The sequence below is a fragment of the Lactuca saligna genome, chromosome 1 (genome assembly GCF_052625555.1).
Source record: "Lactuca saligna cultivar CGN05327 chromosome 1, ASM5262555v1, whole genome shotgun sequence".
NCBI classification, from domain to species: domain Eukaryota; kingdom Viridiplantae; phylum Streptophyta; class Magnoliopsida; order Asterales; family Asteraceae; genus Lactuca; species Lactuca saligna.
Window position 1 is genome coordinate 182,951,639 of NC_136417.1, and position 15,101 is coordinate 182,966,739.

Below are 15,101 nucleotides of genomic sequence, written 5' to 3' on the forward strand. Positions count from 1 at the left end.
TGAGGTCGGGATATCACCAGCTGCGAGTCCTGGAGAGTGATATTCCCAAGACGGCCTTCCGAACACGATACGGACATTACGAGTTCGTAGTGATGCCGTTCGGACTAACCAATGCCCCGGCCGTATTCATGGATCTTATGAATCGGGTATGTCGTCCATTCTTGGATAAATTCGTGATAGTATTCATAGACGACATACTCATTTATTCAAAGAATAAAGAAGAGCATGGTCAACATCTAAGGCAAGTTTTAGAGATGTTACGGACTGAGAGACTGTATGCAAAATTCTCAAAATGTGAGTTTTGGATTAGAAAGGTGGACTTCCTCGGTCACGTGGTCAGCAAGGAAGGAATCCACGTGGATCCATAAAAAATTAAGGCTATCAAAAACTGGTCTGCGCCAACTACACCAACAGAAATTCGCCAATTTCTAGGTCTTGCTGGTTATTACCGAAGATTCATCCAAAATTTCTCCAGCATCACAAAGCCTCTTACCGCCTTAACCCAGAAAGGTGTGACCTACAATTGGGGAGAAAAGCAAGATGCTGCATTTCAGACTTTGAAACAGGCCCTTTGCAGTGCGCCCATCCTTTCTCTCCCAGAAGGGACCGAAGATTTTGTGGTGTATTGCGACGCTTCGAAGCAAGGGCTGGGCTGTGTACTAATGCAGAGGGTAAAGGTTATTGCATATGCCTCACGACAACTGAAAATGCATGAGGTCAACTACACCACTCATGATTTAGAACTTGGGGCGGTGGTCTTCGCTCTTAAAATCTGGAGACACTACCTATATGGTACCAAATGCACTATCTTTACAGACCACAAGAGCCTACAACACATCTTCGACCAGAAGGAGTTGAACATGAGACAGTGACGTTGGGTCGAATTGCTCAACGACTACGAATGTGAGATTCGCTATCATCCAGGAAAGGCTAACGTCGTGGCAGATGCCCTTAGTCGTAAGGAGTACTCTGGCCGAAGAGTGAAGTCATTAGCCATGTTAATCCATTCGCACCTATCAACACAAGTCAAGGAAGCTCAAATAAAGGCCCTGAAACCCGAAAACGTGATAGGTGAGACCCTTAGGGGAATGGACAAGAATTTAGAAATCAAGAGTGACGGAGCACACTACCTCATGAACCGAATATGGACACCCAAGTTCGGTGGACTTAGAGAGGTAGTTATGAGCGAGGCACACAAGACTCCATACTCCGTACACCCCGGGTCAGACAAGATGTATCAAGATCTCAAACAACTCTACTGGTGGCCAAACATGAAAGCAGAGATCGCTACATATGTGAGCAAGTGTTTGACTTGCGCCAAGATCAAAATAGAACACCAGAAACCCTCAGGACTACTCCAACAACCTGAAATTCCTGAGTGGAAATGGGAGCAGATTTCCATGGACTTCATAACGAAACTGCCCAAAACTCAGGGTGGAAAAGATACTATTTGGGTAATCGTCGATAGATTAACCAAGTCCGCTCATTTCCTACCGATCAAGGAAATGGATAAAATGGAAAAGCTATCGAGAATCTACATCCGAGAGATCGTACGACTCCATGGAGTGCAAATCTCTATCATCTCGGATAGAGACAGCAGATTCACGTCTAGATTCTGGCAATCATTGCAAAAATCCATGGGAACAAGATTGGACATGAGTACAGCCTATCACCCCCAAACCGACGGACAAAGCGAAAGAACGATCCAAACCTTGGAAGACATGTTACGAGCATGTGTAATCGAATTTGGTAAAGCATGGGATGTTCACTTACCTCTGGTTGAGTTCTCTTATAACAATAGTTATCATACTAGTATCAATACTGCTCCATTTGAAGCCCTCTACGGTCGTAAGTGCATATCACCTCTGTGCTGGACGGAAGTGGGCGACATACAACTAGCAAAAGGTCTAGTCCTTGATAGCACCCTCACTGGTCCAGAGATCATCAGAGAAACTACTGAAAAGATCGTGCAAATACGAGAATGACTGAAATCCTCGAGGGATAGGCAAAAGAGCTATGCCGATAAAAGACGTAAACCCTTGGATTTCCAGATTGGCGATCGGGTACTACTGAAGGTCTCACCCTGGAAGGGCATGATACGCTTTGGAAAGCGTGGGAAGCTAAATCCTAGGTACATTGGACCCTTCGAAATCATTTCAAGGGTTGGTCCAGTAGCCTACAAACTCCGACTTCCAATAGAGCTTAACAAAGTACATCCAGTATTCCACGTATCAAACCTGAAGAAGTGTTTGTCCGAGGAAACACTTGTAATTCCACTCGATGAGATCGAACTAAATGAAAATCTTAACTTTGTGGAAGAACCCATCGAGATCATGGATAAGGAAGTTAAACGAACTAAACAGAGTCGCATTCCAATAGTAAAGGTCCGATGGAATGCTAAGAGGGGACCTGAGTTCACGTGGGAACGAGAAGATCAAATGCAACAGAAGTATCCACATCTCTTACCCAGCCCCTAAGAATCTTCTTTTGTATTAAAATTCCGGGACGAAATTCCCTCTAACGGGGGGATGATGTAACAGCCCGTTATTTCAAGTCAGTAAAAATTGAGTCCTGTAACCTCTTTGAGAAAGGAATTAGAATATCATCGAAAAATGAAGTATTTAAAAACTCTATTTGGAGTACACTATGTGGTAGTTATCGTCTTAAGGTTTCCAAACATATAAATAACACAAAAATCCGAGTTATAACGAAGAAATTATGATCATTCTAAGTTTTCCGACAAAAACCGGCAATACGAAGTTGCGTAAAAACGCAAAGTTTCAATAAAACACTTTCTGACCTTAGGTGTCTAAATGGAAGTCATAGATATCATTAAACTACAAACATGCATAAAAAGAACGCTCAAATCGGACATCGTATGAATAAGTTACGAATTTTTAAAGAAATTCCTTAATCACGTCATTTTAATAAATAAATAATAAAAATAATTCCGGAATTTGCCAACGGAATCTAAATGAAAGTTGTAGATCGTAGTCTCACCTTCGCGGGGATATAAAGAACGTCAAAAACGGAGTTCGTATGAAGGAGATATGAATTTTCGAAGTTTGATAAATAATTTATATATAATTTTTATTAAAAATTCAGTATTATCCGAAGAGGAGTCAGCGTCGTCATCCGAAGTACGCGCTGCGTACCCTTGTACGCCCTGCGTACCCGAGGAGCTTGGTCTCACACCGTCCACGTCGCCCTATGCGAGACTACCGACCCGCCCGTCCGACCCGCCGTCCCATCTGACCCGACAGACTGATCCGTCCCATCCGAGGCCGAGGCAGTCGAGGCTTCGGTCACGCATGACGTACGCGTACGAGCGTACGCCCCGCATACGAGGCTTCTCAGGCCCCCTATAAATAGCATGCGAGGTTTCCCGGGAAAATGGCTCATTCTCTCTCCTTTTTCTTGCGTTTTACCTCGTTTTCCGTGCTCACACTACCCCGAAGCCCTGGTCATTTTGTGCAAGTCCCGAAGGTCGATTTTACTCCTGAGGAATCCCGAGAATCCCGAGGAAAATCTGTTTCCCGAGACGAAACTCTGCCCGGTTTTCCATCTTGCTATCTTCAAACTTTCAGGTGAGTTCATACCCCTTTCAAACACACTTTAAATACATTTTAAATGCTTTTATACTTCTTTAGGGGGGGAATACAAGTAAACATACGGTTATTAAATCTTGGCACCACTCAGCCTTTGTGGCCATGGAGGTTCGCCTGCAGTGACTCCAGGGCATGAGGCAAAGCTTTATGTTTGCAGCGGGGGATTAGTCGGTGCGCGAAACCTGGTCCGGAAACCCTCGTTAGGGAAGTTCCCTTTCCAAAAAAAATATTTCATAAAGTTTCACTTCGCTTGTTTTACCGAATAAATCACTTGGAACTCATTACTATTATGGAAAACTCTTGTCATACTTTGCGTGCATTAGACTTATACAAAGTATATAATTATTTCAAAGTACCTTTCATTGTTAAGTCGTTTTATACATTCTAAAAGCTTATGATCTTGCTTTGTCAAACATTGTGAAAAAGGATAAAGTTTGCATACAAAACTATCACTTTAATATAGACTTAGTTGAGAATCCATGAGACGTGTATATCTTCAAACATTACTTTTCTTTATTAGAAAGTAATGCTGCAAGTCCTGTCTATAACTAGAGTCTCCCGTTCGGAGAACATGTCAAATGTGTATAGATCTATACGGGAAGTCATGATCCCGCGCCCTGACTGTTAGCTACAGTCCGTCTTTTGGGGTGACAGTTGTCATAACGCTGCGACGCTTGAAGAACGTCGTTACAGGCATATTATGTTTAGTATGGTTATAAAACTCATCGAATATACAATTATTATGGTATTATGCTTTTATGAACGAGTAGCTATTAGAACTATTCTTCATCTAACAAATGCGATCTTTGTATAGCTTTATTATATAAAACTATGACACAACTTTTAAGAACGTCGTTTTCTTGCGATTTTCGGTCTTAGAGACTGCCAGTTATGTTATGAAAATAAGGGTTTTTCCGATATACAAACCAAAAAACTAATAGGAAAATAAGGGATTTTCCTGGTGCAATTGTTTACAACTTATAGCATGAACATTCATATGCATTTCATACTTTTATAAGAAAATAAGGGTTTTTCTTGGAAAACACAACAACTCGTATCTCAACCATTAGGGAAAATATGAGATTTTCTGGATCTAATACATTCACTTTATAACACAACAAATCACAACTCTTTACATTTGAAATGCTGCGTTTTCTGGAAAACATACACCCATTTTGGAATGGCATCCAATTTTTCTAAACTACTTATGAACTCACCAACTTAATTGTTGACACTTTTTCTTTGAATTAACTTGTATTCTCAGGAAACCGCTAAGCAGGTTTGGGAATCAACTTTTGGGATTAACGCGCTGGCGTGAATTACTTTTTTTGAATGATGTTTATGTATTTATCTTTTGAACATGTAATGAATACAATTATGTAAACATCTTGGAAACTTTAATATATATGGTGGTGTGTACTTTCCTTTCTATGAATTGTTATGATACTGAATATGACGTCCTCCGCCCCCGAACGTTTCCGTCGTTCTGGTTTGGGGGTGTGACATCCCACAAGACCAAATAGGGCGTGCGGCCTTCCTAAGCCTTTTAAACATTGCTTATATAACTATACATATATGGGCATGCAATTTATAATAAGTATAACAAAGTTTAAGTAAAAGCATTTGATAAGTAAAAGAGTTTGTAAAACAGTTTGAAGTAAAACAGTTGGATAAACAGCTTGAACGGTAGTAAAATCATTGGTTTTGTAGTTATTATTCACATGTGATTGATGTAATAACTATAAGTATTCAACTTGTATCCCCCCCCATAAAGCATTTAAAACATTTAAAAGTATTTCAAAGGTTAGTTAAAGGGGTATGAACTCACTTGTGGTGAGTGGATTGGATTGAAGTGTCGGGTACGGTGCTAGGTGAGAAATGAAGACTTGTACACACGCACAAGCCTAGTTATCATATAATGAACATATATATAACTAATTAGCCAATTTATAACTAATAAATTAAGTTGGGACACCCTAGAACATGAATTCACTTTGTTTCAAGTGTTAAAGATCACAAGGAATTCATACAAGTGTTGGTAGGGCAAAACTAGCGTGTTTGGAGTCCAACGGTAAACTCCCTTGGAGTTTACGGTTTTGATGGTCAATACATAGGGAGTTTACGACAGTAAACTGTTGAGTTTACGGTCGTATACTCTAGTTCTAGTGACCAAGTGTTGTTTTGTGGTTTAGCAAGCCTATTGAAGCATTTCTACTAACTGGTTTGGCCTTTGGAATGGACTAGGGCAACAAAACACCTCCTTTAAGGAGTTTACGGCCTCATGGCATTTTACTTTGGGGTTACGATGTTTTCAAGTCCCTAACACAATTAGGTAAGTATGTGCTAGTGTCTAAGCCTAAGGAAGGAAATAACCCATTTAGACACACTTTAGGCTGTTTACGGTTTTGGGAGATCCCCAAACCGTAAACACCTATAAATGTCGGATTTTGGTGTTTTCCAAGGCTTAGATACATCAAAGGAAGGTTTAATCAATTCATGGAAGGCTTAAACATCAAACTAGGGCTAAACAAGGGACGTAGGCACACTTTGGTGTCATTTATGTTGTTTACGGCCCAAGAACATTCTTGGACCGTGAACACCTCTAAGCTTGTGTTCTTGACATATTTTCTTGATGTTCAAATGAAATACTAGCTTAAAATCACTCAAGGATGGAAGCACTTACTATTAGAAAGCTTGATTTGAGCTAAAAGGCCAAGAACACTTAGTGTGTGTTCTTGGTGTTTTGGGAGTCTAGACAAAATACGTAAATGAATGGATGAATAGATGTACAAACAGTAGATTAAGTGTTTTACTAACTTGAAATGGTTAGAACACTTACAACTTTGAAGATTCGGAATTAAATCTAGGATGATACTTGAGAGAGTTTTTGGAGTTTACTCTTTTGACATTTGTGGAGTAATCACAATAACTAGACTTTTTGGGGAGTAAACTCATACATAGGTATGAGTTCACGGTTTTGGATATTTTCTCAACGCAAAACATAAAAGTTTGATCGGGTGATTCTAATACGCGAAGTGTTTGCGGTTTTTGAAATTCAAAAACCGAGACGACACTTTCTTTCACCCATTCGTTTAAAAATAATATTAAAATAATCAAACGAACTTTATATTTCTTAAAAATAAGAAATAATTACATTAACTTATGATACAAAGTGGTTAACTTATAATATTAAAATAATCAAACGAATGGAACTTTCGGGTTGTCACAATTTTCCACAACGCTTTATAGCTTACTCACATCACTAAATTCTTATGAACTCACCAGCTTAGTTGCTGATCAACTCTTTCAAATAACTTGTATTCTCCGGAGACTATTAGATAGGTGCTCGTGCTGGGGATTCAGAAGATGGAGCGTTATAGCTTCAAGTCTTGTTTTGTTATTTGTGTATGAATTCTATGTTTTGTGAACACACACATAGTAAACACTTTCTTTCTAAATGAAATGGTTGTTCATTACTTGCTTACCATATACATATCTCATGATACTAAACATGATGTCCTCCACCCCTGAACGTTTCCGCCATTCCGGTTTTGGGGTGTGACAACTATTTTGGAAACAAAGTTGTAATAACTATTGATTTAAAGTGTTTTTTTTAAAAAGTTTAAATTTTGCTTGAAATTTTGGGATGTTACAAAAATATAAAATGTGGTGGGTTGAAACCCTATATGCTCACTACATTTCCCAACCTAACCTACACGGTTTCTTTGTATCATAGGAAACGATATGAAGACACTTATAAATAATGTAATCATATGCTGAGAGATTCAAGAATATGTAGATCTTTAGTATATTCATATTTGTAAGTCTCCATTTATGCTTATGTTTCTTGTATTTGTTACGATATTCCTTCGTTTTAAATTATAAAATCCATTTATGTGTCATGATTTTGATATTATATTATGTCAATGATATTTAGGGACCAATTCCACAATAACAAAATTTTAAAATAAGTATAGATCACATTATATCGACCATGTGATGGGCACAATGTGGACGCATAAATTACACCACACGAACTACACCACATATTTTGAAACGAAAAATCAATTGAATTACATACATGGTCTGCTTCTTGTGTCGTCCGAATATCATATCAGAATTTCAACTTCACAAGAAAGAAGTCGGCTAATTGTGTGAATGAATATTGTTCATCGAATAGAGTTTAGTGTGCTTAGTAGGATTCTAAAAATTGGCGTGCATAAATACTTAGTGTATTGAAATACAATATAAGAAACACCCCATAAATTAGGAAAGGATTTAGAATTATTTGTTGTGAATTTGGGGTTAATAATTTTTTTTTTGAACTTTTGAGGAATTACACTATATTAGCAAAAGAAATCGGCAAGATACCATATATTTCTTTAATTCAAGGATTATTAAACGGAATGAAATCATTAATTAAATTTATTTTTAGAAATAATACAAATAAACTACAAAATGACATATGACTTTTCTTTTAATCAAAATTACCATAAAATTACATGTGTTATATTTATTAGGTAAGGATAGAAGATAGAAGAATACTTATTGTATATAAAAGTTTGATATTTCCTTTAAATTAGATCTTTAAAAAGTTTGGGTCGTTAAAAGAATCATCTAAAAGTCTAGAGAAAGTAGAATTCGATAATAAGTATTATTTTGTTCCAGTTCATTTATCGGTGTGATAGCTTATTTTATTTCCTTATTTTTATTAGTTTATTTTAGATTTTTAGATCTTTTTATCATTAATGCATTTTATTTTATTTATTTTTCTTTAGTATGGATCGTACCCCCTGCTTATTATGTTGCATAAGATATTTTGTAGGTTTTTCGGTGGTTGTTGCGGTTGCGGGTTGATTGGAGATGGGCTTAGTGGGCTCCCGAGGCATTATTGGGCTTGGCGGAATCAAAGAGGAAGAATTGGGCTTGAAAGTTATTGGCTTGGATTATTTGGGCTTATGAAGATGGATCATAAATTTCTAATTTTGGGCTTGGAGCATCCACTTGGTGGCTAAATGATGATTGGTGCATTTCAAATTACATGGACAAGGAGGGGGGACCAAAGGAATCTTTGGTAGTGGAAGCGTGGAGTGGCTTGGTAGACCAATAGCATTACAGCAACATTTGCGCGGGTGTAATTTTCGTCGCGAGGGTACCCGCGCAACTGCCCAGTTTGGGCATTTTGGTCATTTGGCTTGCCATAACCCTTGAGGATCAGATCTAGAAGCTCATTCACGATTTTCCACCATTGGAGACCTGCAAGAGGCGATTTTGAGAGCTAGAAATCATTTCCTTTCATCTTTCCAAATCTTAGGTAGTTTCTTTATGCAATTAGATTATTGTTCTTGTTACTTTGTTGCCATGAGTGGCTAATACTCTTATTTGGTTGACTTTGGCTGAAAACCAATGAATGTTTGTGGGTTTTGAAGGATTTATGTTGATTATCAATTTATTCCATGTTTATGATTCTAGTTTCCAATTCTTATGCTTATTTGATACTTTGATCATGAGCTTAGTGTTTGATTGAGCAATAGTTGATTTATTCCATTGATTTTGCATTGGATCATTGAATTCATCTAGAACAAAGGCTTTATGATGGTAGAAATCATCTCTAGCTTATGAATCATATTTCCTTTATAGATGTGTAAGCATTTGACATCCTCTAGGAATTGGGGATTCCTTCATTCTTAAGGCTAATTGATTTATTGGGATTAATTGCTTCAATTGACCCTTGTTCTTAATTAAGAAGGTGTGTTGTGGGCTTCCCCAACCTCCATACTACCTATGAGGAATCTTAGCATATCATGCTTCATGATTGCTATAACCAATTTGGGATGAAGGATAAGCTTTGTATTAGATCCTAATGATAAATACACAAATGTTCATTGTGTTGAATTGCCTTAGTTAACCAATTATTCCCAATCTTTGAGCATCTCATTAACTTGCTTAATTGCAAGGTTTTTAGTTATTCAAGTATTTTAGTTTTCAAGTAATCAAACACCCCCCTTTTATTTTAATTGTAGTTAGTTAGTTTAATTTCACTAGTTCTATTGAATTGCATTGGTGATTGAATACAACCATTTTCCCGATGATCAATACCCCTTTTTACCATTATATTATGTTTATTTAGTAATCAAAGGGTGTAATTTGCTTGTTGGGCTTGACATCCCGATCACGGTGTCATGCTACCTGTTCAATGTGCATTAAAATTATATAGAACAAGATCAGCCTTTCACAAGGAATTGAGCGTTACTCGTATGAGACCTAGGTGTTGTTTAGGGTAAAACTATATCTTGTTGAGGCCGTGTACGTGATTGAAGTGGGTAGAAAATAACTCTAGCTTTGAGACATGTTGATTAGGGTAAAAGCCTCAATAAAATAGAGGTTGTCGAATGCATAATATATATATGACATAGTTACAATAAGGCCCCCAACACCATACGGTTTAGCTAAAAACAATATAAACTAACACTAGGTGTCAATAGTTTGTTTTATTGATATTTTATTAAAAAAAAATTGGTAAATAAATATAAAAAGCCAATTATTTAGTAAATAATTTATAAGAGTACAAGACATAGCTTAAAAACTCAACACTAAGTACAAAGAGGAGAATACGAGTTTAAGGATAAAGTCGAAGAATAGGATGTCAGGAGTCAAAGGAAACAAAAATTTTCTCTAATTAAAGTATAGCCTTTTCCCTATACTGCAATTTAATTATAATGAATTGTAGAATCGTAATCAGGATGCTTAGTTGTCATTGATGAAAAGTGGGAAATACAAACTATAGGCAAACATGAAGATGGAGACTTTTTCAAACCTCAAATTTTTCCCTAAATGAGGTTATCGAAGGTTGTTACTTTTTCATCAAGGTCTAGGGTTGTTACTTTTATACGAATATATTACCCTAATTCTAATGTACTGATTTTATTTACCATTTCAATGATTTGTATATTTATTTTATACTACAAGACATTGAATTTGTGATTTCGAGTTGCACCCAAGTACATTCTTCTGCTTGTGTGGCCAGCACCTTTTGCTGATCGGTTCTCTGCTATCATCAAAAAGAAGCCATTGCCATCTTAACTTTCCTCATATTTGGCTCGATGATGTACCAAACTTCTTAGACCTGCAAGTGGATCATCATCATTATGGACCATGTTGCATAATTTGTCTTACACAACATTGGATACCATAAGTAACTAAGTAACTGATATTTCTTTGTTTGCCATAGTACAACAAATTTGATACCACGTATTTGGTTAAGTTAAACCTCAATAAATCTTGTATTATGACCAATGAGGAACGTAGGATTTCATAGTATGGATTGTACGGAAAAGTTAGAGGTTTAACGATCAAAATAATATATTTTAAAAATTCATAAAAATTTTCCATTGCAGCAAAAAAAAAATAAGGGTTTTCAGTGCTAGCGGTGACCCCCCTAAATCGGCTGCTGATTATGAACATGAGAGAAAAAGTGATTACACCAAAATAAGGGAAAAGATAGATGGTTTTTCAAGGCTTAATTTCTTATACAAAAACAGAAAACGTACAAGTATTTATAAAAAGTTAACAAAAGACTCCTAGACTCGGTGAACAAGCTATACTTGGTAAACAAGCAAACATCTAAGACTCCTAGACTTGGTGACAAAGGTATACTTGGTAAACAAGCAAACATTTCCTAATTTCACTCAAGTTCTAATTTTCTTGTTATTTTGGATTATGACTACACATGCTACCTTGATGCAACAAGCATCATACATACGGTTTAATACAAATTAAATATTTCTAAATGAGAGGTGTTCGTTTATATTAATCTCCACACATTAAATATGTTGACGCCTAGTTTCATCATCGTTTAGAGGTTATGAACGAGGACGTACTTCAGTAATAAGTGACGTGTCATTTCCCCAAACAGTCGACTTACTTATACTGTTCTCTGGTTCTAGCATTTTTGAAGTCGTGCGTCTACCTCTACCTTGAGACACAAATGGAGGACTTTCAGGCATCGGTAAAACAACCGAGTAGCTGTTGAGCATGATGACTAAAGAAGCCATTGAAGGCCTTAATTCAGCATCTTCTTGAACACACAATAAGGCAATATTGATGCAGCGTAAAACTTGGTTTTTGGAGCAAAACTCAACAACATTTGGATCGAGTATCTTTAGTGGTTCTCCATTCTTCCATTTATCCCATGCCTGGAAAAGAATATTTTAAGACGGGTTACCAAAATAGTTAAGATGAATACGTATTAGCTAGTTGCTAATTATTATTGATTGTACTCACATAACATAGAAGGTCCATATAACCAGTTTCAAAACGTGCTGCGTTTCTCTGTCCACTAATAATCTCAAGAACGAGTACACCAAAACTGAACACATCTGATCTTATAGAGAAGTTACCATGCATTGCATACTCGGGTGACATGTATCCACTTACGAAAGAGAAACACAAAATCAAAAGCATAAGTAAAGTGTCATGTCAAGGATTACTATATGTTTTAAAATTGAAGTTAGACAACTTACAAAGTTCCAACAATTCTATTTGTCTTATCTTGTGTTTGATCTCCGCAGAAAATTCTTGCAATGCCAAAATCTGAAATTTTGGGATTCATTTCTTCGTCTAGCAATATATTGCTAGCTTTGAGATCCCGATGGATAATTCTTAATCTTGAATCTTCATGTAGGTACAACATCCCTTTAGAAATTCCTCCAATTATTCTATAACGTATTGACCAATCCAATTGTGCTTGTTTTGTGGAATCTGAATTATTATTATAAATGTGAGCTTTAAAACAAATAAATTGGTTTTCGAAGTTTCCTTGTGACAAACGGGATATACTTATCACGTAGTGGACACGTACGTTCCACGTCAAGCAAATATCTTATCAACTCGTTTAGTTTGTTGGTCCAAAAGTTATGATAAATAAGTTTTAGGACCACTATATATTCTCAAAAGTAAGAAAGACCGGATAATAGCTTTTAAAAAAGAAATATATAGGGTCTAAAACAAAGGTGCATCGGTCCAATACGCAAGTGTCATGTTATCCTAAATGGAATTTTCTAAAGTGAGTACTTCATAATAGCTAGTTAGTAAAATGTCAAAAATACATTCAAGACAAATATATGTATATATGTGATCTTTTGGTCTAACAAAAATATAACTCAACATTTTTACCATGGTTTGAAGGCAACCCTTTGATTCAATCTAAACTTTCATGTAGATGAAAGAGGTAAGTATTCATGTAACAAGAAGCACATAAACTCTTTAATGAAAGGTGAAGGTTTCTAGGCTTACCAAATAGAAAGTAGTCAAGACTGTGGTTAGCAACATATTCATATATGAGGATCTTCTCTTCGGCTTCAAGGCAAAATCCCAAAAGTCTCACAAGATTTCTATGTTGAAGCTTAGCCAGCAACACAACCTCATTCTTGAACTCCAATGCCCCTTGTCCCGAACCTTTTGATAGTCTCTTCACAGCAATTTCATTACCATTAGGCAGAACTCCCTATCAATATATAGCGAGTAAGAAGAAGTAATTCAAAAGATAGTTACATCTTGTTCAATATTAAAGTAAATAATCTACATAACTTACCTTATATACTCCACCAAATCCACCTTCACCTATTTTATTATGTTTGGAGAAGTTGTTTGTAGCTGCTTCGATTGTACGCAATTCGAATTGTAAAGATTCCTCGGTAATAATTTCACTATCATCTAAAAGAACACATTTACTATTATATTTGTCGCATGAAAATTGAAATTAAACCATATATAGATGCATTTATGTTGACTGGAAAACACAAATTAAAATATTCACGCATGGATGCATCCGAACCGAATTTCTGTAAAAAAACATATGCTAATTTACTCATCCTAGTGCTTTTCCTAGAAAAACGTCTTTCCACATCGATGTGTTTTCCTAGAGAAATTTCATTCAAAATCGTTTAATAGAATATAAGTATATAATTTTTACATACCAGTTATTGTGAGAACACGTCTTTTCTTCCTCATGAACACAAGGCATATGCACACTATCACACATAGAACACCAATCGGAGAAACAATGCCTGCAACTATATTTATTGACAATTTGTTTTTCCCTGTACGTGAAAAGTAATATATAAACTTAGAAGTTTGTCACTTTCTTCCATTAATTTCAGGAGCCATTAAAGGATATAATAAAAAACTAAATACAGTATAATAATAATATATATCAAAAAATGAGAAACCTGCGTAACGCGATGATGAATTTAAATAGTTTTTAGCGAGAAAATAATAAAACCACACTCAGGCACTCAAATCCCATGGAAATATAGATGCTGGCATCGTGTAAAACGTAGTTGAACAATATTTTGAAAACCATTGATGAACAACAGTAAATTTATGTCATCAACTACAACACATACATTCAAAAAGCACGTGTAGCTATATCATATATATTACAAAAATAGGATCAACGAGTTTTCTATCAAACCTGTTAACGTTGACTCCGATGAGGTTGCTGAGAATCGTAGGAACTTATAGATCTCGAATCTAATATTGCAACTCGTTGTCAAAACTCTTGCCCCTTGTTTTCCATAACAATACTCTCGCAAACGATCAACGCTAACTTGAAAGCATCGACCACAGTCAAAACTCGATAAATCTGGCGTACACTCTACATAACCATAAACCTTTTCCTTGATACCGTAGTTTAACTCGCTAAATGCAAACTTCTTTTTTCGATCAGTTGAAGCCTCGGTTGCCAAACTGCTCATGAAAACCCTAACAGCTTCCCAAAACCGAGTTTGCTCAGATAACTGTTCAGAAATATTATTCTTGTTGCACTCAGGCACAAAAGTAGCTAAATCCATCATCGAGAATATTGAATAATTGGCATAGTGTAACATGCAGTCGTCTTTCCAATAAACTGCCTGTTTTGATGATGGGCATGTCTTAATCATGTCTTCACGGGCTTCAAGCAAGCAGTTACGACAGTCATTTGGGAGAACATCCTCCCGACAAAGGTAGACACCATATGCGATGTCTGGATGGCTGCTTCCAGCAGTATGATATGCGAATTTGCTATCATTGACTGTGTTATCTGAAGCAAGTGAATCAAGAACTTGGATGAGATTTATATAATAAGTTGTGTTTATGAAGCGGGTTGTGTTGTGGCCACAATAGTGTGCATTAGATTCAGCTGCTGTGGCTGTCGATATTACAACAGGTAGCCAAATTAAATGAAGGGAAAGAAGCATATTTTTTTAGGCGCGATGGAAGGTTTTATGTTCCTTTTGGCGTTCTTAATTTTCCTTTTGTTATGCGTAGGACAAGGGGGATGAATGGTGTGCTAACATTGGGTTGGTCAAAGGTGGTCCTAATTTTCTTTAGACAAAATTACATAAAGGTTCATATGGTTGCTGGAAAATACACCTGCAAGTTCTTTAAAATAATTTTAAAATGGTCAATCCATTTGCAAACACATAAAACCTGGATTTGACAAGGAGAATA

General features: G+C 36.4%; 1 protein-coding gene across 2 annotated transcripts; it reads right to left on the reverse strand.

The window, feature by feature from the left end:
- Window positions 1-10,343: 10,343 nt before the first annotated feature.
- Window positions 10,344-14,900, reverse strand: LOC145046549 (cysteine-rich receptor-like protein kinase 15). 2 transcript variants are annotated; one of them, XM_078994842.1, is made up of 8 exons: window positions 14,083-14,900; window positions 13,586-13,708; window positions 13,201-13,322; window positions 12,903-13,113; window positions 12,131-12,368; window positions 11,892-12,039; window positions 11,489-11,803; window positions 10,344-10,734 (listed from the first exon to the last, which is right to left on the reverse strand). In XM_078994842.1, the coding sequence occupies exons 1-8, from the start codon at window positions 14,846-14,848 to the stop codon at window positions 10,729-10,731; spliced, it is 1,929 nt and encodes a 642-aa protein (XP_078850968.1). In that variant the 5' UTR covers window positions 14,849-14,900; the 3' UTR covers window positions 10,344-10,728. The 2 variants fall into 2 exon arrangements, with proteins under 2 accessions (XP_078850968.1, XP_078850966.1); XM_078994840.1 differs by lacking the exon at window positions 10,344-10,734 and having other exon boundaries at window positions 11,098-11,803; window positions 14,083-14,898.
- Between the last annotated feature and the right edge of the window lie 201 nt (window positions 14,901-15,101).

Bases quoted from the DNA above. Each gene is read 5' to 3' on its own strand.
- LOC145046549 (XM_078994840.1), bottom strand. From the start codon at position 14,848: ATGCTTCTTTCCCTTCATTTAATTTGGCTACCTGTTGTAATATCGACA. The intron at 12,040-12,130 runs GTAAGTTGTCTA...CTCTTTCGTAAG, and splicing joins AATAGAATTGTTGGAACTTT to TGGATACATGTCACCCGAGT. The intron at 11,804-11,891 runs GTGAGTACAATC...ATTCTTTTCCAG, and splicing joins ATATGGACCTTCTATGTTAT to GCATGGGATAAATGGAAGAA.